This window comes from Rhamphochromis longiceps, linkage group LG23 (genome assembly GCF_057381845.1).
Source record: "Rhamphochromis longiceps isolate RC_006_pf linkage group LG23, R_longiceps_female_GT1.1, whole genome shotgun sequence".
In the NCBI taxonomy this organism is placed as follows: Eukaryota; Metazoa; Chordata; class Actinopteri; order Cichliformes; family Cichlidae; genus Rhamphochromis; species Rhamphochromis longiceps.
The window spans coordinates 20376810-20401352 of record NC_140578.1 but is presented as its reverse complement, the minus strand read 5'-3'; the positions used below and the strand labels follow the sequence as shown (position 1 = coordinate 20401352).

The 24543-nt window shown below is 42.6% G+C and overlaps 2 protein-coding genes across 2 annotated transcripts; one reads left to right on the top strand and one right to left on the bottom strand.

Annotated features, from left to right (window-relative positions):
• Positions 1–6929: 6929 nt before the first annotated feature.
• On the bottom strand, positions 6930–16576 carry LOC146641816 (tripartite motif-containing protein 14-like; the record flags this gene model as incomplete). Its single annotated transcript, XM_085398223.1, has 4 exons — positions 6930–7189; positions 7241–7459; positions 15503–16015; positions 16513–16576. Coding segments are annotated over 4 exons (1056 nt in total), but the record flags the coding sequence as incomplete, so codon positions are not given.
• A 5049-nt stretch (positions 16577–21625) lies between these two features.
• LOC146641815 (uncharacterized) lies at positions 21626–22636 on the top strand. The gene is made up of 3 exons (XM_085399743.1): positions 21626–21746; positions 21833–21950; positions 22082–22636. The coding sequence occupies exons 1-3, from the start codon at positions 21675–21677 to the stop codon at positions 22252–22254; spliced, it is 363 nt and encodes a 120-aa protein (XP_085255869.1). The 5' UTR covers positions 21626–21674; the 3' UTR covers positions 22255–22636.
• Positions 22637–24543: the final 1907 nt, after the last annotated feature.

Genomic DNA, 24543 nt, shown 5'->3' with positions numbered 1-24543 from the left:
GCTAAGTTTCGTGAAACTGGTTCAGTGTTGGATTTGCCAAAATGTGGACGCAAGAAAACTGTCACTAATGAAGGAACATCAGTGGCTTCATTCAGCAAGAGCCCACAGCGTAGCACTCGCCGCATGTCACTGGAGAGTGGCATTAGTCAAACATCCCTTCGGCGGATATTAGCTACTCACAAATGGCACCCTTACAAACTCCAGCTACTGCAGCATCTCAACGAGGATGACCCAGATCGCCGCACAGAATTTGCAGAATGGGCAAAACAAAAATTGGAACAGGACCCTCAGTTCACGCAGAAGATTTTGTTCAGTGATGAGGCAAACTTTTATGTGAATGGTGAAGTTAACAAACAAAACCACCGCTATTGGTCTGACACTAACCCACATTGGATGGATCCCTCCAAGACTGTTAGAACAACAAAAGTGATGGATTGGTGTGGTATATGGGGTACAACAATAGTGGGTCCATTCTTCATCAATGGAAACCTCAAGGCCACTGGATATTTGAAATTGCTACATGATGATGTGTTTCCCTCTTTATGCACTGAAGCTGGCAAGTTCCCTGAGTTTTTCCAGCAAGATGGTGCACCACCACATTATGGGTGCCAGGTCCGAGCATTCCTAGATGAACAGTTTCCTGGAAAGTGGATTGGTCGTCGTGGGCCAGTTGAATGGCCCCCAAAGTCTCCCGATCTGACCCCCTTAGACTTTTATCTTTGGGGTCATCTGAAGGCAATTGTCTATGGTGTGAAGATACGAGATGTGCAGTACCTGAAACTATGGATACTGGATGCCTGTGCTGGCATTTCTCCTGCGGTGTTGCTATCAGTGTGTGAAGAGTGGGAGAAGAGGGTTGCATTGACAATCCAACACAATGGGCAGCACATTGAACACATTTTATAAATGGTCAGAAACTTGTAAATAAATGGTAAATGGCCTGTATTTGTATAGCGCTTTACTAGTCCCTAAGGACCCCAAAGCACTTTACACATCCAGTCATCCACCCATTCACACACACATTCACACACTGGTTATGGCAAGCTACATGTAGCCACAGCCACCCTGGGGCGCACTGACAGAGGCTCATGAAAGAATAAAGTTACGTTGAAACCAAGCACACCATTGTTTTTCTTGTGACATTACCAATAAGTTTGATGTGTCACATGGCCCTCTTCCTATTGAAAAAACAAAAGTTGTATCCAAGATGGCCGACTTCTAAATGGCCACCATGGTCACCAACCATCTTGAGGAGTTTGCCCCCTCACATATACTAATGTGCCACAAACAGGACTTTAATATCACAAACCATTCCCATTTTATTATGGTGTATCCATATAAATGACACACCCTGTAGAACACCTGTGCTGAAGGGTGAAATACAGCATAAGATTAATGGGTTAGTGAGGTATGTTGAGGTTAATGTTTTCTTTTTACTTGTTAGATCACCATGGCAACTAATGTTGACAGTATTTCTTTAATATAATGAGACTTAGCAAACTTAGCAAAGACACACTGAAGAAACACAACTGATGTAAAATCCAGGATAAAGAGGGTCAGTGAATGCAGTGTTGAAGGTGTGGAGGTGGATCAGAGTGTCAGAGGAGACTCTGTAGAAGGACAGAGTGCCAGCAGGACAGTCCACCTACACTGCTGTTCTTTTAGAGACAGAGGAGGAGGAGGAGATAGATGTGTATCTGTTATTGTACCTTACATAAAGAGGACCATGATCACAGCAGCTCAGACTCCAGGACTCTCATTTTTAACAAGTACAACTTCTGATGGGATCACACATTAGTGTGTCACAGTAACATACAGCATGCAGAATCAAACTGTTGAGTTAATCACTTTACCTCTTGTTCTAGGTTTTTGGTCATGTTTCTTTGACTTCTTGTGCTCTTTTGCTCTGCCCTTCTTCTTCCTCTTCTTACTGTCTTCATCTGATGAAGTTGTACTCATGGAGGAGTCAGAACTCACATCAAAAGACCCATCAGAGGACAGTGAAGGCATGCTCAATACCTCACTGGAATCCTTCTTTTGAGAGAGCTAGTAAAACAGTTAAAAAGACAACACAGACAAAATTACTCATCAGAATGCTTATGTAAGTATTCAACCAGAGGAAATATGTGAAAAGCTATGTAATGTTTTTAAGAGTGGAATTACATGTTGCTAATTGCTCCTTTAGATAGTCCCTTTCTTTGGTGAGCTCATCAATTTTATGCTTTTGCCACTCTAGCCTCATCTTATAGATCTCCAACTCTTGTGATTTTCTTCTGTCTGCCAGCTGTGCAGTTGGGGCAACAGTCACACCTAGAGAAAATTAAAAACAAAATGAGACTTAGCTATAAATAAAATTAATAAAACAAATAAATGCACAAATACAATTATAATACCAATGTACACTTTGTAGAATTTAAATAACAGCAAAAGCATTGCAGTCATTAATAAATAGCCTACAATGGTAACATTACAAACTATATTTAGTTATGGCCAATTTGACTATAATTATATATTAACGCATTTCAAACATAGTGCATTAGATTGTATAATGTAGAGCATTTAGTGTGAATTTATATTGCATAGACATGCAGCAAAGTAGGAAGTAAGGACTGAGAAACTAAATTACAGAGAGCACAATCAAAAGTTACAGCCCAGAGTAACACCAAAGGCAATAATCCTCATTTAATCCGACTAATAAAATAAACTGCACAGTGTTTTTCCCGGTATCCAAAACTTAAATGTAGCTAAACGCTAAGTAGATGTCCTATTAGCAGCTGAAAAGCTACCTGCTAATAGGCGGTGGGTGCAATGACTGTAGAAAACATGGATGATGATGATGTGACAGCTCCCCAAAAAGTATAGGTTATAAACCCCGCCTCCTCCATGTTAGCGGATGTGTCACGGACCCGGCTCTGGACGACTCGGGGGGTCCGTGAGCAGTGTGGTTTGTTGTTGTTATTGTTATTATATTATTATTATTGTTATGATTTGGTGATGTGGGTGTTTTTCTGCACAATGCTGTGTTATTCTGTGTTCCACTCATTATATGTATAGGCAGGGTGTGGGTGTGTATATGTGTGTGTCTGCGGGTGTGGCTGGAGGATGGAGGACAGCCACCTGCAGGCCTAATGGGTGTGGCCCTGCGGGAGGACTGGCCACACCTGAAGTTCCTGCCACACACCTGTTGCTGATCAGGGCTCATCGGGGGAGCTTTAGGAGAGTGTTGGAGCTCCCACCGGCGTGGGATCATTGCGTTGTTATCCCAAGTTAGTGTGTGTCAGCGTATGACAGTGCAGTTCGTGTATGCCCGCGGGGGTCAGTGCTGACGGCTGTTTCTGTGGTTTTCCTGCAGGCGGAAGAGTGGATCACAAAGGCAGCACGCTCGGGGTGTGCGGAAACACGACAGCGGGGAGCACAAGCACAGACGTCAGAGGGGAGCACACACACGGGAGTCTAGGGAGCAATGGGGATGTATTGTGTTTACAGCTTTCACTGTAAATAAAGTGCATTGTTTGCATCGCAGAATCCTGCGTTTTGGGTCCTCATTTCCCACATCCCCACGGTTTGTCTTGGCAATCCCTGACAGAATGATCCCACCAACCACCATGGACCCAGCAAACTCAAGAGCTGTCACGAAGGAGGGATCGCTCGCGTAGCTATGGGATTACTGCCAGAGCGTAATCCAGGCTGTAGATCCACACAAGAGACACATACAGGTAGTGTTTTTGGACAATTACCTCTCATCCACTACCTTCACCGCAAACTTTTTGGACATTAACAAACTTACGTTATTGGTCACTAGTTTAAGGGATAGCTCTAGTTTTGAATTATTTGGCTTGGGTGGCCTGAGCAAGGAAAGTCCGGCTGCTCTCCTAGAGGCTCTAGCCGCCTGGTTTTTCATGCATCGGCGGTGGGCTTTCCCGTTGATGCTTGCGGCACAATTGCTTGACCCTCCATTACAGAAGAGATGTCGCCCTCGCCATCATCACCCCATTACGCCTCCACCCACTCCTGCGGTTTTGGCCCAGTCAGCCTGCTCATTACTGCAGTGGGTAAACCAGACTCAATTGTTTCAATAAATCCTGTCATTGAAAATCAAAACACAGATGAACAGCAGAGGACGGTTTCCATACACACGGCCCCGCCTTCACGGAGGAGAAGGCGTCCTCGCAAGCAGCGTTCAGCCATATCTACACTCGCTCCTGTGCTTGTTGAAGATTCAGGACCAGCGGCTCTGGACGCCACAGTGAGTAAAATGGACTCTGCCAGGGTTGTAAATTCCCTCCCTGTGAACATGGAAATAGAGACTATAGCCGCTACGGCAATTAACAATGGAGAAACTGTGAAAGGTGTAACTGAAACCCCAGTGGAGATTTTTGGACCACCGACACATGAATGTGGCCTGAGTCCTAATTCTGGGGCAGAATTTTGCATAGTCAGCCCTGAAGTAGTTAGCTCAGAGTCGGTGGGGTCAGACACTGTTTGCTTTACCTCCAAACACTCAGAGAATGTTCACTCTGAGACTGTGAGCTTGGAGCTAGGGAGCTCAGAGCATGCAGACCCAGATGACTTTTTGGCCCAGTCTGGCCACATGGAGACGGAGGTTCTCCCCAGGGCTTCCCCAGAGGCCGAACTGGAGGCCTCAGATGCTTCTGGACCCCTGGAATTTGTTGAGCCAGCTGTAACATTATCATCCTCTCCACCCTTTGCACACATCCTCTCCAACCCTTTGGTCCTGGCGTTGCAGTAAACGCCAGGACCGCCTCCTACAACGCGGGTCTCGCCACTGGCGATATGAGCGCCTACAAAGCGGCCTCATACGGCGTGCGGCGCGCGGTGATAGATGCCAAACGCCGGTAATGGGAACGTGTGGAGTCCCACTTCCACCAGGGCGACACACGGAGTATGTGGCACGGACTACGCACCATTACGGACTACAAAGCCAGGGACACTGCGCCGATCAACGCCGACTCTGCATTCACCAACGAGCTGAATCAGTTCTACGCCCGTTTCGAGGTTAGCCAGGCGGCTAATGCTATCTACCGCCTGACTACCGAGGACAGTGACGTCATCAGCGAGAGACCGGTGACCAGCATCGCGGAGCATGACGTCCGAGCGGCACTGAGGAGAGTGAACACAAGGAAAGCGGCGGGGCCAGACGGCATCACCGGCCGTCTGCTGCGCTGCTGTGCTGACCAGCTAGCAGGTGTGTTCACTTACATCTTCAACGAGTCCCTGGTGAAGTCTGTGGTCCCCACATGCTTCAAAAGATCCACCATCATCCCTGTGCCCAAGAACAGCAAACCCTCATCCCTGAACGATTACCGGCCAGTTGCACTGCCCTCGGTAGTAATGAAGGTGTTTGAGAGGCTGCTGAAGAACATCATCTCCTCCTCCATCCCAGACACCACAGATCCGCTGCAGTTCGCCTACAGATCCAACAGATCCACAGAGGATGCCATCGCCCACGTCCTACACACCACTCTCAGCCATGTGGACAAGAAACAGGGTAACTATGTGCAAATGCTGTTTGTTGATTACAGTTCAGCGTTTAACACAATAGTGCCCTGCAGACTGTTCACAAAGCTGAGGGATCTGGGACTTAACAGCCGTCTGTGTGCATGGGTGTTGGACTTCCTCACTGGCAGAACTCAGGTGGTGAGGGTGGGCAGGTGCTTCTCCAACAGCATCACCATCAACACAGGAGCACCTCAGGGATGTGTCCTCTCGCCACTGCTCTACTCCCTCTACACTTCAGACTGTGTGGCCACCCATGGCTCCAACACCATTGTGAAGTTTGCTGACGACACAGTGGTGTTGGGTGCCATCTCCAACAACGATGAGACGGCCTACATGGATGAAGTGAAGAATCTGGCATCGTGGTGCCAGGACAACCACCTCCAGCTGAACGTCAGCAAGACCAAGGAGCTGGTGGTGGACTTCAGAAGGGGTCAGCACAGAGACTACAAGCCCATTATCATCAATGGAGCTCCAGTGGAGAGGGTGCAGTCCTTCAAGTATCTTGGTGTCCACATCTCCTCAGACCTGACATGGGCTGCCCACATTCAGGTCCAGACCAAAAAGGCTAGGCAGCGCCTGTATCACCTACGACAACTGAGGAAGTTCAGGGTCTCTCCAAAGATCCTCAGGATTTTCTATACAGGCGCTGTGGAGAGCATCCTCACACAGAACATGACATCGTGGTTTGGGAACAGCTGTGTGAAGGACCAAAAAGCTCTCCAGAGAGTGATCCGTACAGCAGAATGCTGCTGCAGGATTGCTCTCCCCCCGCTTCAGGACACCTACACCAGGAGATGCCGGACTAGAGCAGCGCAGATACTGAAGGACCCGTCCCATCCTGGCAACAAACTGTTCCAACTTCTGCAATCTGGTAGAAGGTTCTGCATCATCCGGGCAAGGACAGAGAGACTCAAGAGGAGCTTCTATCCCCAAGCCATCCGGGCCCTAAACACACACACCCGCCCTCTCACATCATCTATAATTGACTGAGACAGGACTCTTCCAGACACTAAACCAAGGCACAATGTACATTTCAAATTCCTTTAATTTTAAATATGTCTATATTGTCTATCCTGTAAAATAGTCAGATGTCTATTCTTATTAATGTACAGAATTCACCTGCTTGCTGCTACTACTGCACATTCACCCAATGTATATACTATATATATATATATACATATATATATATAATGTTCTTCCTCTACACCCCCCCCCCCCCCCCGAAATTTTTTGCACATGTCGAGGAGCGTGTCAGGCTACATTTCACTGTGTGTTATACTTGTATAACTATGCATGTGACAAATAAAGAACCTTGAACCTTGAACCTTTCATGTTAGCCATATCACCCTCAACTCAGTCTGCTGCTCAGCGTGTAGTTCAGCTGTCATCTGTTCCACCATCCACATCCACTACTCTGCCACCACATCCACCGCCTGCTGCTGCCGTGTCACCGCATCACCGCCAGATGAGGAGCTCAGTGTGCTGGAGCAGGAGCTCGGCGAGCGGGAGGAGCACACACCGTCGGTAGAGGAGCTCGGCGAGCGGGAGGAGCACGCTCCGCCGGCAGTGGAGTTCACCAAGCCTGAGGAGCCTGTGTTGGCCTCGGATGAGCTCAGCAAGTCAGAGGGACCAGCACGGTCACCACGTCTACGTCCGGCGCGGCCACGTCCTGCATGGACAGCACGTTATGGATCGTGTGTCATGTTACATTGTGGCTCACCGGAGCGGCAGCACCGCTGCTGCCGGACCCATGGCAGGCTGCCAGAGCTGCGCCGCCGCTGCCACCATTGGATGTGTGGCCGCTCTTCAGAGGTGTAGCACCACCGGCATTGGATCTGTGGCAGGCCACCGGAACCGTTACGCCGCTGCTGCCAGACCCGTGGCAGACCACCAGAGATGCAGCGCTGCCGCCACTGGATCAGTGGCACCAGAACCTTAGCTAAGGACGGTAGTTAAAGAAGCCACATGTGCTGTCAGTGAAAGCTGCAGCTGTTTTATTGATAAAGTTAAAGACAAAAAGTCAAAAGGATTAATCATCCATGTAACTGTGTCACTATATATCAGCATTAACAGGACCTCAGTTTGGTGTTACAGAGCTGCTGATCTCAGACCTGCACAGATTCTGTTTTAAACACTTGATGTACTCCGCTGCATGAAGAGCACATTTCATTTTCTCTGACACAATTAAATAAAACCTGATGAAGGTCAAAGGTTGTCACTTGTATGTCAAACTACAAACTGGTGATCTGGAATTCTTTCACAGTTTTCTGCAGATAGTGTGTTATTTACCATAAAGTGATTCAGAGTTATTCTTACCAGGGTAACCAGAGAGGATAATATATTTTAAATATATAACTTTCTACAGGACTAAATATAATATCTTTATGTAAAAGTCCGGAGCCTCTGGGGAGTATCCGAGTATTTATAACATTACACAAACCAAAGGTCTCCATCACAGTGTTTATGAAATGCTGGGTTTATCTATCTTCTGGAGCAGGCCTACGAAGGAGTGCTGAAGATTTCCCTGTGTGGGAGCTGCTGGTGAAGATCATGAGTCCTGCTTGATCAATGCGATGAGCTTCTGTCTTCCTGGTGTTTCTTAAATGAAGCCTCTCTCAGTGGGTCAACAGAACTTCTGGCACAGGACAGCTGTGATGAAAGAAAGTGAAGAAGTTTCTCCAAACCTCTGGACCCAGGAAACCCAGCTTAGTCCTCATGGTCTCTCTCACTAGTTTCTCCCCAGGGTGAATTTAGCTGTTGATATAATATGGACTCTATTATTAATAAATGAAAAGAACAAATTAGACTACACTACTGAAACCTTCTGCTACTGTTTTTAAAGATTCCATGTTACCAGGCTGTAGACGGCTCTGAAGATTTAAACAGTTTTAGATCCATTACACTCACAGTCTTAAATGTTAAAGTCTTAAAGGACAGCATTATATTTTTGATATTAATAGTAACTCTGGGCCTCTGTGGAGTGTGCAGCTGATCTCATCGCTGTCTAAAAATGGATAACAACACCTAAGAAGTGCTGACTTATTCAATAATAGGTGTGCAGCATCGCTAACTAGCTAGCAACAAGCCTCCAACACAGTACATATCCTAGTGGGTAATCTAGCAAACGAATTAACAACAGAGTGATTTTAGATATTTTAGAACTATAAGATGATAAGCTGTGTGTCTTTTTTATAACAGTGAATTATTAGTTGTATTTATCTTAATTAAACGAGTCGTCAGTCGTGGTAAACCCATCAGCAAAAAACTGGAGCAGACAGGCTACGTAAAAAGTGTAGGGGGGCGTATTTGCGGTCATGTCCAGCGGGTGTGTGGGTGCCGGGAGCGTGACTCAGTCGCTCCACCTCAAGTCACTACCGCGCAGAATCTGGCTCCAAAAATGCAAGATGACAGCCTCCACAAGAGGGATATTTTGGCTTCATTTTTGCACAATGGGAGGAGGTGCTGTCGTGTCGTCCATGTTTTCTACAGTCATTGGTCTAAAATGGAGGTTGTTGATGGTAATGGCTCTGGTGCGGCTAGTTAGCCATGGTAAATGCTGATAATCACATGGCTACCGGCGAAAATAACGGAGGAAATCAGGACGGTAAGCCAATTTCTGTCTTAGCGCATTTGCGCTGCTATGTGTTTTTGTGATCTTTTTTGCGGCTCATTCTGTGAATTTTGGTCAGAGTGTGCTGAAATTTGGTGTTTGGAATTGGTGATAGCTCTGGAACGTAACCAGCCTTTCTTTAGCCGGTTAGATGAAGTCTAAAGAATTTCTGGTACGGTTTTGTTGTTAAGCGGACCTGTGCGCATTTACGTAACTGCTCGTTTAATCTAGCTTGTTTTCGTTGTGTTTGGTGGTTGTAGAAAGGGTTTATATGAGATTTTAGCAAAGAGTCAGAGGTTTCTGTGGATACCACACATGTCGGGACTTATATTTCTGATCCCGTGTTATAATCGATTAAACGTGATCTCCTCCTTTTTCCCCCCGGTACCGGGGCCGTGGGGCTTAAGTGAACATGAACTGATGGAATCCATGAATATGAAACATGTTTCTCAATAAAAGAGACAGACATGTACAGACTGAACTAGCTGAACTATCTGAACTATAGAGCAAAACAATAAGCTAACATGGGCATAACTTTAGTAAAGAATTCATCTCAGACAGCACCCTCCAAAGGACTGTAGCATCAGTGATGGGAAGAGGGAGGTTACAGATGGCCGAGAGGCAGTCATGGAGCATGTGCATTTTCAGGTGGTTGTTTTCATGTCTGCTGACAGCCAAGCAAACACTTCAAAAGCAGGACATTCAGAGTTGGAGAGTCAACCACATGCAGTACAGTGAATTTTGTGTAAAAATGTACTCAAGGTCTCTGCTGGCTTCATGCAACCATTTAGCTAATGCTAGCCAAGTTAGCTAAGACTAAAATGTTTAGACCACGGTGTTCTGTTGCTGATGGCCCTTTGTAAGATAAAGTAAGCTGTTATGTGAAAGTTTATGGTAAAATATTCCATGTCATCATCTAAACGTCTGACTCTGTCTTATTGTTTCATTGCATAGTTAATTGTTGTTTTCACTTTCTTCTCACAGTCAACCATCCACATGTGAGGCTTTCTAGGAGCAAATTGAAAATCAAGGCTGCAGTAACATAAATGGTATAGGCAAGTCTGTCCTTCACCCCCTATGTTTCTCCATCTTTCCCCCTCAGAAACAATGCTGTTTAGGAGCTTAAAAATGTTTACAAGTTCTAACAGTGAATCACTCAGAATACAGATTTTTCCCCCATTGTTTATATTAGAAGTAATTACTATTATTATGCTATAGCTATTATGGTGCTTACAGGTGTAATAGTGTATAGTGCTATATAAACTAGATAACGCACATAAAACTTTTTCTTTGCATTCCTTTTTGCTACAAAGCTCTCATTTCTTGTCATCTTGATATTATAAATCAGCCACACCCCTAATCAGTTTACTGGAGCCAATCCCAGCTATCATAGGGTGATAGGTGGGGTACACCCTGGACAGGTCATCAGTCTGTCACAGGGCTAACACACAGAAACAGACAACCATTGACACCTATGGGCAATGTAGAATTAGAATTTTATTATTATAAACTTTAAGTAATTTCAAACCCCTTGTAGTCCCACACTTGGGATATTTTGTCTTCTGCATTTAACCCATTCACTCGGTGAATCAGTGGGCAGCTACCAATCCAGCACCCGGGGAACAGTGTGTACCTTGTACGGTGGATTTGAAACCCCGACCTTCTGATTATGGGGGAACCACTCCACCTACTGAGCTATCCCTGCTCCCTGCTTTGCTGATTATTTTAATTATACTTAAATTTCGAGGAATTCCCCTGTAAAAAGGTACACTTCAACCACAGCAAGATCCTTGTTAACTTAATTCAGTACAAAGGACTAGATGTTACAGTCCCTGATAATGCATTGCTTTAGATGGAGAGCCTTTTGAGGGATGACTGTTTGGCAGCAGCACACATTGTTGTGTGCCTCAACTTTTGGTCTTTTACCCAGGCTAATCTGCCATTTTCCTTCCTTGGTCAGGTTTAGGGATTAGAGATCTGATCTAGATTATAATTGTAAAATTTGGGACACATCGTCAGTAGTGGACCTTGGCTTCATCGGGTGTTTCGGCCATTATCACTAGACACCCTCATCAAGGAGGCCCTGCCAGGGCTGATCAGGCCCTGGAGTGTGTCACTGGTTTATGTTAAATTGTTATTTCTCTTCTTCTTTTTTCTGTTTAGTTTCCTACAGTTTATTTTCTATCTATTCACTGCAACTGAGAAATAATACTTACCACGTTAGCATTTATGGAGCCTAGCTTCTTTAAAGGGATAGAAAAGGTGATAGAGAAAAGTAAGACAAAAGGGACAAGATAGGAGAGAGCAGAGAGGAGAGCCAGAAGGGGGGCGCCCGATATGGCTTCCCACACCTCCCCGCCGGATCGGGCTGTACACTCTACCTCCCCACTGCCTCCCAGAAAAGGGAAGAAGAGCAGAGGGGAGAAGAACAGAATATTTCTTTTGTCTCGCGGTTAGCTGACTGCCTTAGCTGCCCGAGTGATGTCAGCCCTTTTTAACCTTAGCCAGTAACTGGTCCTCTCAGCAGTGTTAGCTAGTTCTCTTATGGCCTGCCATTGCGCCTGTCCTCTGATCCCAATCTCTCTAAAGCTGGACATACACTGTTCGATTTTTTCAGTCACGTTATTCAGCTATTCTGCTCAAACTGCACGATTGACTCGCAGGGGTTAGAAGTTCGCAGGTCACGATGCAGGGTCTCACACTATACGGCCCGATGCTCTGATGCGACCTGAGTGCTCACACTGTGCGTCCTTAAAATGAAGGTTATAACAGAAAATCTGTCGCTCACTCTCCCTTTCTCTCCCTCGCTGTCTTTCACTCACACAGAGACACCACCACCATCAACTTTGCTAAATTGCTAATGAAAAACATTGATCATGCAGTTGTGATTGAGCAGCAACAACTATTTTCACAGTTGTTGTGATAATTTTGTGAGGCCACATCGAAAAGGCTCAGATGAGCTTTCCAAAGTTCTACAAGTTGTGCTTCCATCGCTTGTGCCCAGATCACATGCTGCACTGCTGTGCTACTCCGTCTTTTTCGCCGACATTTATGTGTTTGTGCGTGCGCAGTGTGAGCGGCTGCAGTGACACCCTTACGACGGTCGGGAGGATTTCAAACAGAGACCAAGCGATTAATGATCGGGAGCTGGTCGTAAGGTGTTAATTGCTTCTCGTTACCCCACATATACTACACGATGCACGACGAAGACCAAACTTGGGCCGATCACCAAAACGGTCGCACGACTCAAAAATCGGCTCGAAATGGGCCAAAAATCGCACAGTGTAAGCCCAGCATAAGCATTTTTGGTGTTGTACTGGCAACAAAGCCCCTGCACCCCACTTCCACCGGGTGCACCTTGATGTTCCAGCCTCTATCCTCTACCTCAGCTGCCAAGTTGGCATACCGCAGCTTCTTACACTCAAATGCTTCCTTAATTGCTTCCTCACATGGTACCGTCAGCTCAATGACGTACGCAAGATTTCAGGAGTTAGACCAGAGGACGAGGTCTGGTCGCAGAGTTGTCGTTTCGATCTCTGTGGGAAAAATTAGCCTCTGATCCAAGTCCACTTGCATCTGCCAATCCCTGGCAACCTTCAGCGGGCCCAGGTCTGGGGTTGAGGGGCTTGTCCTCGGCTTGGCTCCTTCCCGGGCAAATGTTGATGAAAACTGACGCTCCTCTTGATTCATGAAAGGTGAGCGTTAATGGATTTTCTTTTGCACTCAAATTTCTCAGCTAGACACCTGAGAACCTGGTTGTGTCTCCATGTGTATCTGCCCTGAGTAAGGCTATAATAAATAATCAAGATTTATTTGTGACTAATATGATTTTGAATGTTGATTATATTAGCTTGGATGATCCAAATCATTGTTGATCTGATTTATTTATTTCACAGTTTAAATGGTGAAGATTTTGCAACAGCTAAAATTTGACAATAAGGTAACTTATGATTTAGGACAACTCAGTTTACTCACATTAGATATTGTGTCATTGCAGTTGTTGAGAGAGATTAAGAACACCTTCAGAGATCATTTCGAACCACTACACCAACATCCAGAGTTTTAGTGTAGGTTTTGGAAAATTTCCTGTGTCTGCATTGGTGTTCTTCAGGTCAGTCAGTGCAGAGATGTAGTAGGCAAACTGGGAGCTCTGTAAAGTGACCATGAAAGATTACCTGTATATTGTCTGTGATGGAATACCTTCTCATAGAGTGCACATGTGCCTCTCACCCAGTGAACTCACACATTTCAAATCAGATGAAAATGTGAAGTGATGCTGGTAAAATCACGGGCAAAATACAGATAATGTGCACAACTTTCAAATAAGCAAGAGCAGTTCTTTAGGACATTTAAATTGTCATTCTATGATTACCAGAAGGTGAATCATATTATCAAATACAGTGAAGACTATTGTATGTGTGCATGCATACAAGATTACACACAAAGCATCACATTTGAGTTTTTTTATTTTATTTGCAATTTCCATTTTTATTTAGTTTTACATTTTGTTTATTGGTGGTTCAGTTTTTAGCACTGCCACCGAAAACCAAGAACGTCCTGGGGTTCAGATCCACCAACTATCTATTGCCCCTCAGTGCGGAGGTAAACTTTGCAAAACATTTTTAGTTTTGTAAATATAAAATAATCTTTTGCTTTTTGTATTTGTCTAAAGTTTAGCTATACTTCACTGTACTTACAAAACGTTGCACATGCATTCTGGTATAATTGCAATAGCAGATAGGTAATGTGCAGTGCATTTGGATCTTAAGAGGTGTTTTTGAAAGAATGTCTTACATTGACGTTGCCTTTCGTCATAAAAGATCTTGCTATAAAGCATTAATTCATGAATTACATTATTCATTATGAAATACATGGGACTGTGTAATCATCACTGGGTGTGTCATTTCTGTTTTAGTTAGTGTTATTTCAGGTTTCAGTTTTATTTTATACTGTTTTCCTGCAGGTGACCACAATGCGGCAACAAGACTGAATTAAGACTAGAAACCTGCACCATCATCTCATCTTTGCAGCTCTCAGTTTGGAAAGTAGACCTACACAATTGTCTCAAAGGTAAAATCTTCTGTTGGATAATTTATTAGTGTGCATAGCCTCCTCTGTTAGTTTTTAACAAACAGATGACACGTCAGTTGTCAGCAGAAGTGAAGAGAGGACAAAATGTAAAAGTTGAGAACTTCAGAATCTGAGGTTTGTCCATATTTGTAGAGGGACAGATCAGATTTAATTTTGTTTATATCATGCTCAGTCTTTCAAAACAAGAAAAGGCAGGATTCATACTGATTCCACAAAAAGACACAAATGTGAAATTACCTAGCTAACATGTTAGAGAGCTACAAGATGAAAATTATATGTGAAGAGATCTGCTTTTTTAAAATATAGCTACATGCTTGTATTTACATCTGTGACCATCTGAGGGCAGTAAGCACTCATTAATCAGTTCCTCTTTACTGACATCAGTGTTTCTCTCAGTTTAATAATATCCGTTTTCAAATATGCAGTGTTATCACACTGATTAAGTTCATTATTCCAACACTGAAATGAACTTCATCATCTCAGCTGAACTGAACTTCAGAGTAACACAGCATACTGAGGCTACATCCACACGTACATGGGTATTTTTGAAAACTGAGATTTTCAGCTTTTGTTTTTAAAAAAAAATCCTGTCCACATGTAAACGCAAAAATGAAGGAAAACGCTGCTAGGAACATGCCAAAGCAACAGGAGATATATTGCTAACCGTGTAGAAATGTTGGCCAATCAAAAGTCTAGAAGCCTGGGTGGGAAAGAGTAAAAAAAGATGGCGCATAGAAGCAGAACTGAGTCCTATGTGTGGAGGCACAGTAACTGTGTGTGTATATGTAAGCATTTAAACACTGCAGAGAGTAAAATTAACAGTAACAGTATTTTGTCTAAGTCTGCCATCGTAGAAATCCATTTCACCGAAACAATAATGTGGCGCACAGTGTGACGTCAAAAAAGGCGCAATCCTTTGACGCTGCGTTTTCTCTGTTTTCCGCGTCCACACGCAAACACAAAAACTGAGTTTTCGAAAATCTCCACCCTGGCAGGAGCTTTTAAAAATCTCAGTTTTCAGTGCCGTTTACGTGTGGACGAAAGGTGCAAACGCATAGAAAAATCTGCGTTTTCAAAAATACACGGGTACGTGTGGACCTAGGCTGATATTCAACGTGAAGCTTTGACAGAAAAACAGTTTAAAACATCAACTGATTGAATCCATGAATCTAAAACTGTGTTTCTGAGTGAAAAAACAGACATGTATAGACTGAACTATCTGTTCAACAGAGTTTTACAGGACACTAACAAGACACTCTTTAAACTAAACTACACACAGACGCACTGAGGAACCACATGAGACTGTAAATCCAGGATACGCAGCTTCAGTGAATGTGGCGTTGAAGGTGCGGAGGTGAAGCAGAGTGTCAGGGGAGACTCTGTAGAAGGACAGAGTGCCAGCAGGACAGTCCACATACACTGCTACTCTGTTAGAGACAGAGGAGGAGGAGGAAATGGATGTCTTCTGGTTATTGTGCCAAACACAGTAACCATCATCTCCAGAGCAGAACAGACTCCAGGACTTATTATTCTTTCCAAACACACAGTCTGTATGTTTCCCCTTCTTTCTGATTGTTCTGTAACTCACTGATATATAAACTCTTCCTCTCCACTCGACCTCCCAGTAACAGCGACCAGTCAGACCATCTCTACACAGCAGCTGAGGATAATCAAATCTGTCTGGATGATCAGGATATGACTGATCCTCCTCCACACATGTCACCTTCCCGTTGTTGTCAGACAGTTTGAGATTTCTGTGTAGTGCGTTTGTGTCGATTGTGAGTTGACAGGAATCTGATGGAGAGAACAAACACAATCCAGCTGCAGTTATTGATGGTAAATGGCCTGTATTTGTATAGCACTTTTACTAGTCCCCCCCAGGGACCCCAAAGTGCTTTACACACCCGGTCATCCACCCATTCACACACACATTCACACACTGGTGGAGGCAAGCTACAGTTGTAGCCACAGCTGCCCTGGGGAGCACTGACAGAAGCAAGGCTGCCATATCGCGCCATCGGCCCTTCTGGCCAACACCAGTACGCGGTAGGTGAAGTATCTTGCCCAAGGACACAACGACCGAGACTGTCCGAGCCGGGGCTCGATTACAAGGCGAACTCCCAGCTCTTGAGCCACGATTGCCCATTGATCCATCATCTGTTCATTGATTGACTTTTTGATGATGACTTCTGACATCAGAGATGTGAATGAGTGATGTGACAGTTTGAAGATGGTTGAATGTGTGCTGCTTTGTTTTCATGATCACATATCACATTAAAACACACACTTACACTTCCTCAGACCTGGTCTCAACCATCGGACTCCAGCAGGCTCCACCCTGAAAGGAGGAGGGGGTCAGACCAGCACAGTCTCTTTCAGCATGTACACATGGACATTACATCGCTCTCATACACATGCTGTTAGACAATGATAAAGGAAAAGTCCAACATTTTGACACATACACTTGAAGAAAATGTCTAACGTTCAAAAGAGCAAAAATCATAATCACATGACATCATAACCTCCATTATTAAGCATATGTTCAGGGAGCAGTTGACACATGCCACAGTCAAAATTCAACACACTGACATACAATCAGGGTGTCAGGGAGTGGTTGCATATAGTACATGTAAAGGCTGTACTAAATGCAAACAATGATGAAGCATAGGTACAGACCAGCCGTCAGTGTAAGACACATTTTGGGCTAATGCAGCAGTCATCACTGCTTTCTGCGTGAAAGAGGCCTTTAGGTTTCAATTAGGGTTTTTTTTTTAATCATAAAGTGTGCCTTACAAGGGTAGCCTCTGTTTCCTGCTGGGATGGCTCCCCAGCAGGCTCTCCGAGGGTTCAGACGAGGGTGAATCAAGGACCAAAAATATTGTACGAGTTCAAATCTCAGTAACCAAAAGAAACCAAAAGAAAAAAAAACAAAAAGAAAAACCACATACTTTTTTCTTTTGTTTTGAGTGAATTCCCCCTTTCTTATTGCTGGAAAAATGAACCACATGAGCCAATAACAAAATTATAAGGGAACATGTAGTATTTGGTTACTGAGGAAAAGGTAAAGTGTTTTTTTTTTGTTTTTTTTTTGCAAATCTGTTTTTATTAGCATTTTTTTCCTTTTTAACAAACAGAACATACTTAAAGGACATTGTATAGTAATCATAGAAAGTAATAGGAGGCAGTGGAGGAGTTACATTGAGTAGGAGATTAGTTCAGTTGCAGAAACCTTATTCCAAGTTAGAATTTAATTATAAAATAAAATACTGTAGTTTAAGATTCCTATGTGATACCAAAACCTTCATGTTAAAAATTTGTTGAAACTAGGACGTTTGTCCAAATAAAGGACAGTAATAATAGTGCAGTACAGTCCTCAGGAACCTTGTAACCTAATACTTTTTGTAGAGTATCACCCACTGTTTTCCAGAATGAGTGAATTTTAGAGCAAGACCAGAAGATGTGAGAGTGGTTAGCTGCCACTTCACCACAGTTTCTCCAGCAAGGCTGCTGTGTGCCCAACTGCCTACTCTTAATGTGAGGAGTGATAAAAAAAACCTAATAAAGCATTTCCAATTAAATTCCCGCCACTGTAGGGAATTTGTAGATGTTTGAAGTGAGCCACATATCTGGTACCATATTTCATCTGTAATTGATAGTTTTAGTTCCTCTTCCCATTTTGTCTTTACATATAATGAGGTAAATTTTTGGTTCTTCATCAAATTGAGGTATAATTTAGATACTAGTTTGGTAGTTTTTTGTTGGCAGGCATCACACATCATTTCAATTAAAGGGTTAATCATCTCAGCCTCAGCTATCTCTTTATTGTAATAATCTCAAAGTTGTAGATATCGAAACAAATTCTGTTTTTTCAATTCAAACATGTCTTTAAGCTCTTGAAAGCTCCTAACTTTGTCCTTTCTGGTAATTAAACAGAAAGCAGTTAGGCCCTCGTTGGTCCACTCTTTGAAAGCCTTGTCATATTGTCCTGGTTTAACACTATTGCACAAGGCTATCCATCTCAACTTTTTGTGGCCACCCTTCAGTTTTAAATGTTAGAGTACCACGTTTGAAGTGAAAACTGGGTTATGGGGTTGAGTTTTGATTTAACAATGTCAGGTAAGGTATCTTCTCCTAACAGTGTTTGGACATTATAATCCGTGCTATCTTGTGTCTCAATCTGTTTCCACTTTGCAGTGTATTAATTATCACACCATAGGCATAGAGAATGTAATTGTGCTGCCTGAAAATATAATTAAAAATTAGGCAAAGCCATACCCCCTTTGTCCTTTGGCAACTGCAGAGTGGAGAAGCGTATTCTTGCCTTTTTGCCTCCCCATATGAATCTCAACAACATTTTATCCCAGGCCTCAAATTATTGAGATGGAATTTCAGCTGGCAGTGCCTGAAAAATGTACAGCAGCCTTGGCATTATATTAATTTTTTATTAAAAAAACCAAAACAAAACAAAAAAACTGCCCTTTCGTGTTGGTGGAAAAATGCACCAATTAAAAAATGATATGGCAACATGACATTTGGTTGTTTAGAAAGAGGGGGAAATTTTAGAAGTGACGGCGAGAGAGAGAGAGAGAGAGAGAGAGAGAGACGTGTAGTTAGTGTGTAGTGTTGTGGATAGTTTTGTGTTGTGTGTCAGAACAATGAGGTGACTGCTGTCTCCAGGTAAAAAACAGGAGTGATGCACCTGCTGTCAGACCTGCAGGTATCAGGCTGTGGTGTTCTCCTTTATAGTGGACAGAAATTTTTGGAGTGGCACAAATAATTTGTGTGGCATCTTATTGAATGCAGAACACCTGATTGTTATGCAAATAGTTTGACATGGTTATAAATAAAAAGGGTAAAAGGTAAATGGCTGCAAATAACTTTGTTGTTTGCAAAATGTGTGCATAGGATTTAAAAATTGACAATTTATATTTGCATTTAAAGTTATGAAATATGATTCATTAAACATGTTTGTGGTTGTTACAGTAATAAATATAACTTTTTCTACTCTGATTTTATGTTTTTTGTGTGATTTTAGATCAATTGTGTTAATACAGTATGTCAAAATGAAAACATAACAGTAAATTCAGACACATGAGGTTGTGCTGAAAAGGATGATACCAAACAAGGCAAAGTAAATATTTTTTAAAGGTGAAATGTAGAGGGAAAATCAAAAGTACTTAAAAATGGCCAATTATACCCTGGACCCCAGGGGGTTAGACATAATGCAATAGTTACTTTTCAAGTAATTAATTACTTTTAGAATCCTGTAACTCAGTTACTAACTCAGTTACTTTTTTGAAGAAGTAAATAGTAACTATAATTAATTAATTTTTCAAAGTAACTTTCCCAACAGTGGTTCTTAGCAAGATGAGGTTTAGTTTCTCCCAAAATACCTGATACCATTACACAGGGAACTCGTCACTGCCTGGGGTTTTGTTGGATTTCTCTCTCCTGATTGCCTTGTTCAGTTCTTCTATTGTGATTTCCTTAGTAAGTACTTCGTTTCGGTTTTTCCCGATGCTGGGTAGATCTAGTGAGTACAAAAAAATTTCTTATTGATTGTACATCTACAGTTCCTTCTTGCAGATAGAGTTTCTGGTAGTAATTGTTATCTATTTCTTCTGGTTCAGTTTCCAACTCTTGAGTTAAGGAGTTTCTAATTTTGTGTATTGCTGTATCTATCTGCCGTTTTCGCAACTAATAATTTGGTGGATTTAGGGCCCAGTTCGTAGTAATTTTGTTTCAAATATCTTGCCTTTCTTTCCACTTTCTGATTCAATACATTTTCTATTTGTATTTTAACCTCTAAAAATTGTTTCTGTATTATGAGGTCCTTTTTAGTCCTGAAAATTTGTTCCAACTCTTTTCAGTTTTTTGTCATATTGTTTTTTTTTTTTTATATATATATAAACAAAAGAGGCTTTTGCTATCAAGCTTCCCTGCAGAACGGCTTTCATTGAATCCAAAGAATTAGAGGATTCACTTCTCCGTTGTTATTCTCTTTAATGAATGTATCTATTTCTCATTTAACATAATTTGTAATGGTTTCGTTATGGAGAAGCCCTACATGAAGGTGCCAAGCTGTGTTCCTTGGAAGTGAGTCCAAATGAATTGTCAGAAAAATTGCTTTATGATCCGAGACATCTGCTACCCCAATTTTACAGTCTAACACTCTGTGACATTCTTCCTTTTGAATAATAAAAAAAAAAAAATCAATCCAGGTGCGCACTGAGTGCGGAATTGAGTAATGTATGTAATCCCTTTGTGAATGGTGCAGTAATCTCCAGACATCCACTAGTCCCATTTCCTCAAGTGTCAAGTTTAAGTGTCTGTTTATATGTGTTTTGTATCTAGTTTGACTAGTTGTGTCCAAATTATAATTCAGTATTACACTGAAGTGTCCTGCATAAATACAAAGTCAAAGAGATCTTTAAAGAAAGTTTTGGGGCTATTGGGTGGTGATTATATAAAGACAAGAGTCAAAATACTATTTTTAGTTTTGCCCTTCACAATGATGTACCGTCCTTCTTTATCTTTTATTTCTTTAAAGAGGTCAAACAACAAATTGTTCGCCATAAGAATGGCCACCCCTCTTTTATGGCTGTTGATATGGGAGCTATAATATGTTTTACTATATCCAAATTTCTATAATTTCCATTGTGGTGACAAATGAGTTTCCTGCAGAAAGATTATATTCTTATTTTATTTTTCAATTTTTTAAAACTTTTGATTTGATTTCCCAGGCCATTAACATTAAGCAACATTATTTCCAGACACTATGACATAGTATACTGTTGTGAAAATGAAATAATCCTCCACCACTGACCTTTAAAACAAACGAAACCTAAACCAAAACGCGGTTGAACTAATAGATGAACAATTAAAGAAAGCTGCAGAATCCAAAACTTGAACAACACTGCAGTATGACTCCCAATATGAAGTAAATAAGACACCCCCATACAATTATGAGAGAGAAAGCCTCACAAAAAGTGAGGGCCCTCTCTTAGAATCAGTGAGAACCACGATCTGAGTCACACTCATCCTATCTTAAGTTGTTGGCTACCTCAAAGTAGAGCGATTATATACAACTTGAACCGTAAAGAACATATTAATTATTCGGGAGAGCCAGATACCTATTTGTAGTGATGTGACGTTCTGTATCGAGGCTTCGAAGCTTGTGTCGAGTAATGGAGGGGGCGTTTCCGCGATGCACGTATCGAGGCTTGCTTCATTTATGGGAGGAGCTGAAAATGATGACGTCCGAAGCCTCGCTGCCTGGCTGTACCACGTGACTGGTTCATGAAGTGGTTCGAACTTTGCCGCGAGATATGACAGAGATACAAACCCCTCAGACTTCATTCAGAATGTGGGTGTTTGATGGAGAGTTGCGGTTAGTGAGAGTTTGGAGACAGTTTGGAGGTTTAGGAGAGTGAGGAGAGAAAGTCAGGAGAGAATGGAGCCAGCTAAGAAGAGGAGGATGTCCTCCCCTGTGTGGGAACATTTTGATCTTATTCCTCCCAACAAGGTATGTAAATTTCTACAGAAGATGTATTTTCATAATACTGATGGTGCAATACAATTTATGTTAAGCTGTCTTTACTTTTGTACAAGGTGAAGTGTTTGCTATGTGCCAGGAAGCTGGGATATAACAACAACACCTCATCCATGCTTAGGCACTACAGAGCTTTGCATGAGAATAAGGGGGACACCGATTGTGGAGCAAGACCAGGTGAGCCATCAAATCCCATGATAATATAGCATGCAGTAATGTTACTAAATGATATAACAATATTATACAGCTGTTATAAGTTACGTGTGTGATATTTATATTTGTGCTTTATCTTTATTGTCTTTCCTCAGGAGAACAATCTCCAATAGATGAAGACCTGGTTAGCATGGTGATTGAGGACTCCCAGCCATTTAGCATTGTGGAGGACAAAGGATTTAAAAGATTTGTTAAATCATTAAATCCTAGCTATGTTCTCCCCACTAAAGGTTATAAAAGCAGTGAAAATTTAGCTTTTACTGAATAAAATGTGAACAGGCAGGACTGAGGCTCAAAGCCTCAGTGTGTAGCTGTCCATACCTCAACGTTACAAAAGCACAACCACTGTCCACACCCCAACCACACCTCACCTCACAGTAAATGATCATTTCCATTTTAAGCATTTCCAAATGATCATTTTCCATACTGCCAGTATAAATATACACAGTGTACTGCCATCACTACAATATACATGTTTTACACACTCCTTTTGTTGTTGACATTTACAGGCTGTGTGCAAAAGGCCACACTCTTCAAATTCATGCCAACTAATATTTTTACGTCCAGTAGGTGTCCTACTAGAGCAAATGAAGCTTCAAGAAGCTTTGCGCTGGGGTGAACCAATTGGATGAAAAGCTTCAGTGCTTCATGAAGCTTCACCTGCCCATCACTACCTATTTGTAGTTTTCTGTCCCCACACTTATAGAGTATCTATAAAGTCAAACCTGTCATGGTTGGCTGTGTGGCAGGCAGGCAAGCAGGAGTGGTGGACCCAAAATGGAGAACTCAGACACGGAAGTGAAACTTAAAGCGGAGCTTTATTGCTGGGAAAAACCTCGTACTAACTAAACTCACCAAAAGACAAATAAAAGTCTGAACAGAGGAACTGAGTACTGAAACACTGGAAAAGAAATACTAAACTGGAGCAGGTGACTAAACACCAGAAACACCAAAGCAGACCACACAGTTAGTTGAGGGTACGACACGACAGGGAACACAGGAAAACACAGGGCTTATATACACAGGGGAGTAATCAGGGAATGGAAAACAGGAGGGAGACACAGCTGGGAGGGTTTGGGCTAACGAGACATGGGGAGCAAAGCTAGACACACTGAGATGAGGCACAACCTTTCGCAATAAAACGGGAAACAAGAAACAGACACAGACTTGACACTGAACTGAACTTACACTAAATGAGAGACACAACTTAAGAACTAATCCCTCACAAAGAATAACTGAAACATAGAATAATACTAATAAACAAAGCATGACAAAAGGATCAGAATACAAACCATAATACAAAGGAATATAAGAACTGAAAATGCTGGGTCAAAATGACCCAGGACCGTGACAAAACCCTCCTCTGAAGTTAAGTTGTTCTGCGCTGGAACACTTGTAGTTTGTCGCGCACTGAATGGCTCCGTCGTTGCTTCTCCGGGTCACGGGTTGCCATGGTGACATTTGCTCCAGTGGCTCTATCAGAGACGTAGGGTCAAATCCTCCTCTTTCACATGGCTCCTCCACCCTAAATCCTCTCCGCTGCATTTCTCATACCGCTTCGGCCGGACTTTGGTACACCTGAGGGCCCGTGTCCCTGTGAATCTAGAGTTTTGTTAATGGAGATCGTATGCCCTTTTGTTTAAGTGTGCTTTTCACTTCTCTATATGCACGGGACTGTTGTACTACCGTAGCAGTATAGCCATAGTCAAAACCAATGGGCTTGTCTTTCACAAGGATCTTCTTCTGCTATGCGTTTCTGAGGACTGTTTCCTTTGTTTTGAACTGAAGAAAACAGACGACAATGGAACGGGGAGTGGCATCAGCACCTGGCCTAGGACCGAGAGACCGGTGAGCCCGTTATATTTGTGGGTCAGTGCCATCAGGTATTAGCCTCTCTCTTCGGATCAACAAAGCTTGTATTTATTCTCGATCTACACTGAAGGTCTTCTAGCTTTTCGGTCAGTTTCCTCTGCTCCGTTAGCAATTGTCTCAGCGCGTCGTAGGCCACCGCTGACCAGTTTTCGAGCCCCGCCACTCGTGTTTCGGCTTCCTTAATACTAGCTATCTGCTTTAGTGATCCCTTCCTGTTCTTCAGTCAAGTCCCTGTGTCTGTCTTGTCTCTCTGTCTTATGTGTCTGTCATTGTCAGATTTCCCCATTTGGCATGTCTTCACATTCAGTTATATTTCCCTTTGTTTTCTCTGTATGTGTATTACGTACATGTACATATGTGTGTGTTAGTTCCTCTTTTTTAATCATCTCATGTAGAACTAATTTTTTAATTTGGCAGAAATATGGCCGCAGTTTGAAATGAAACTATGCCGGCTGTAGAGTAGGCGAGAATCAAGAATCTACTGAGATTTTCATTTAGACAATTAAGAAACATTTTTTTAAATGAATTTTTTATATGTAGTAATAATATTCCAATGAGCTTGTTGAATTTGTGGAGAAATGTCTGTGGAATCACACAGTGGGCTGAGATGAAAAGAGAAATCAGTTAAAAATTTAGTGTCAACTAGTAAGCATGAATTTTTTAAATTATTTTTCCAGATATCAAA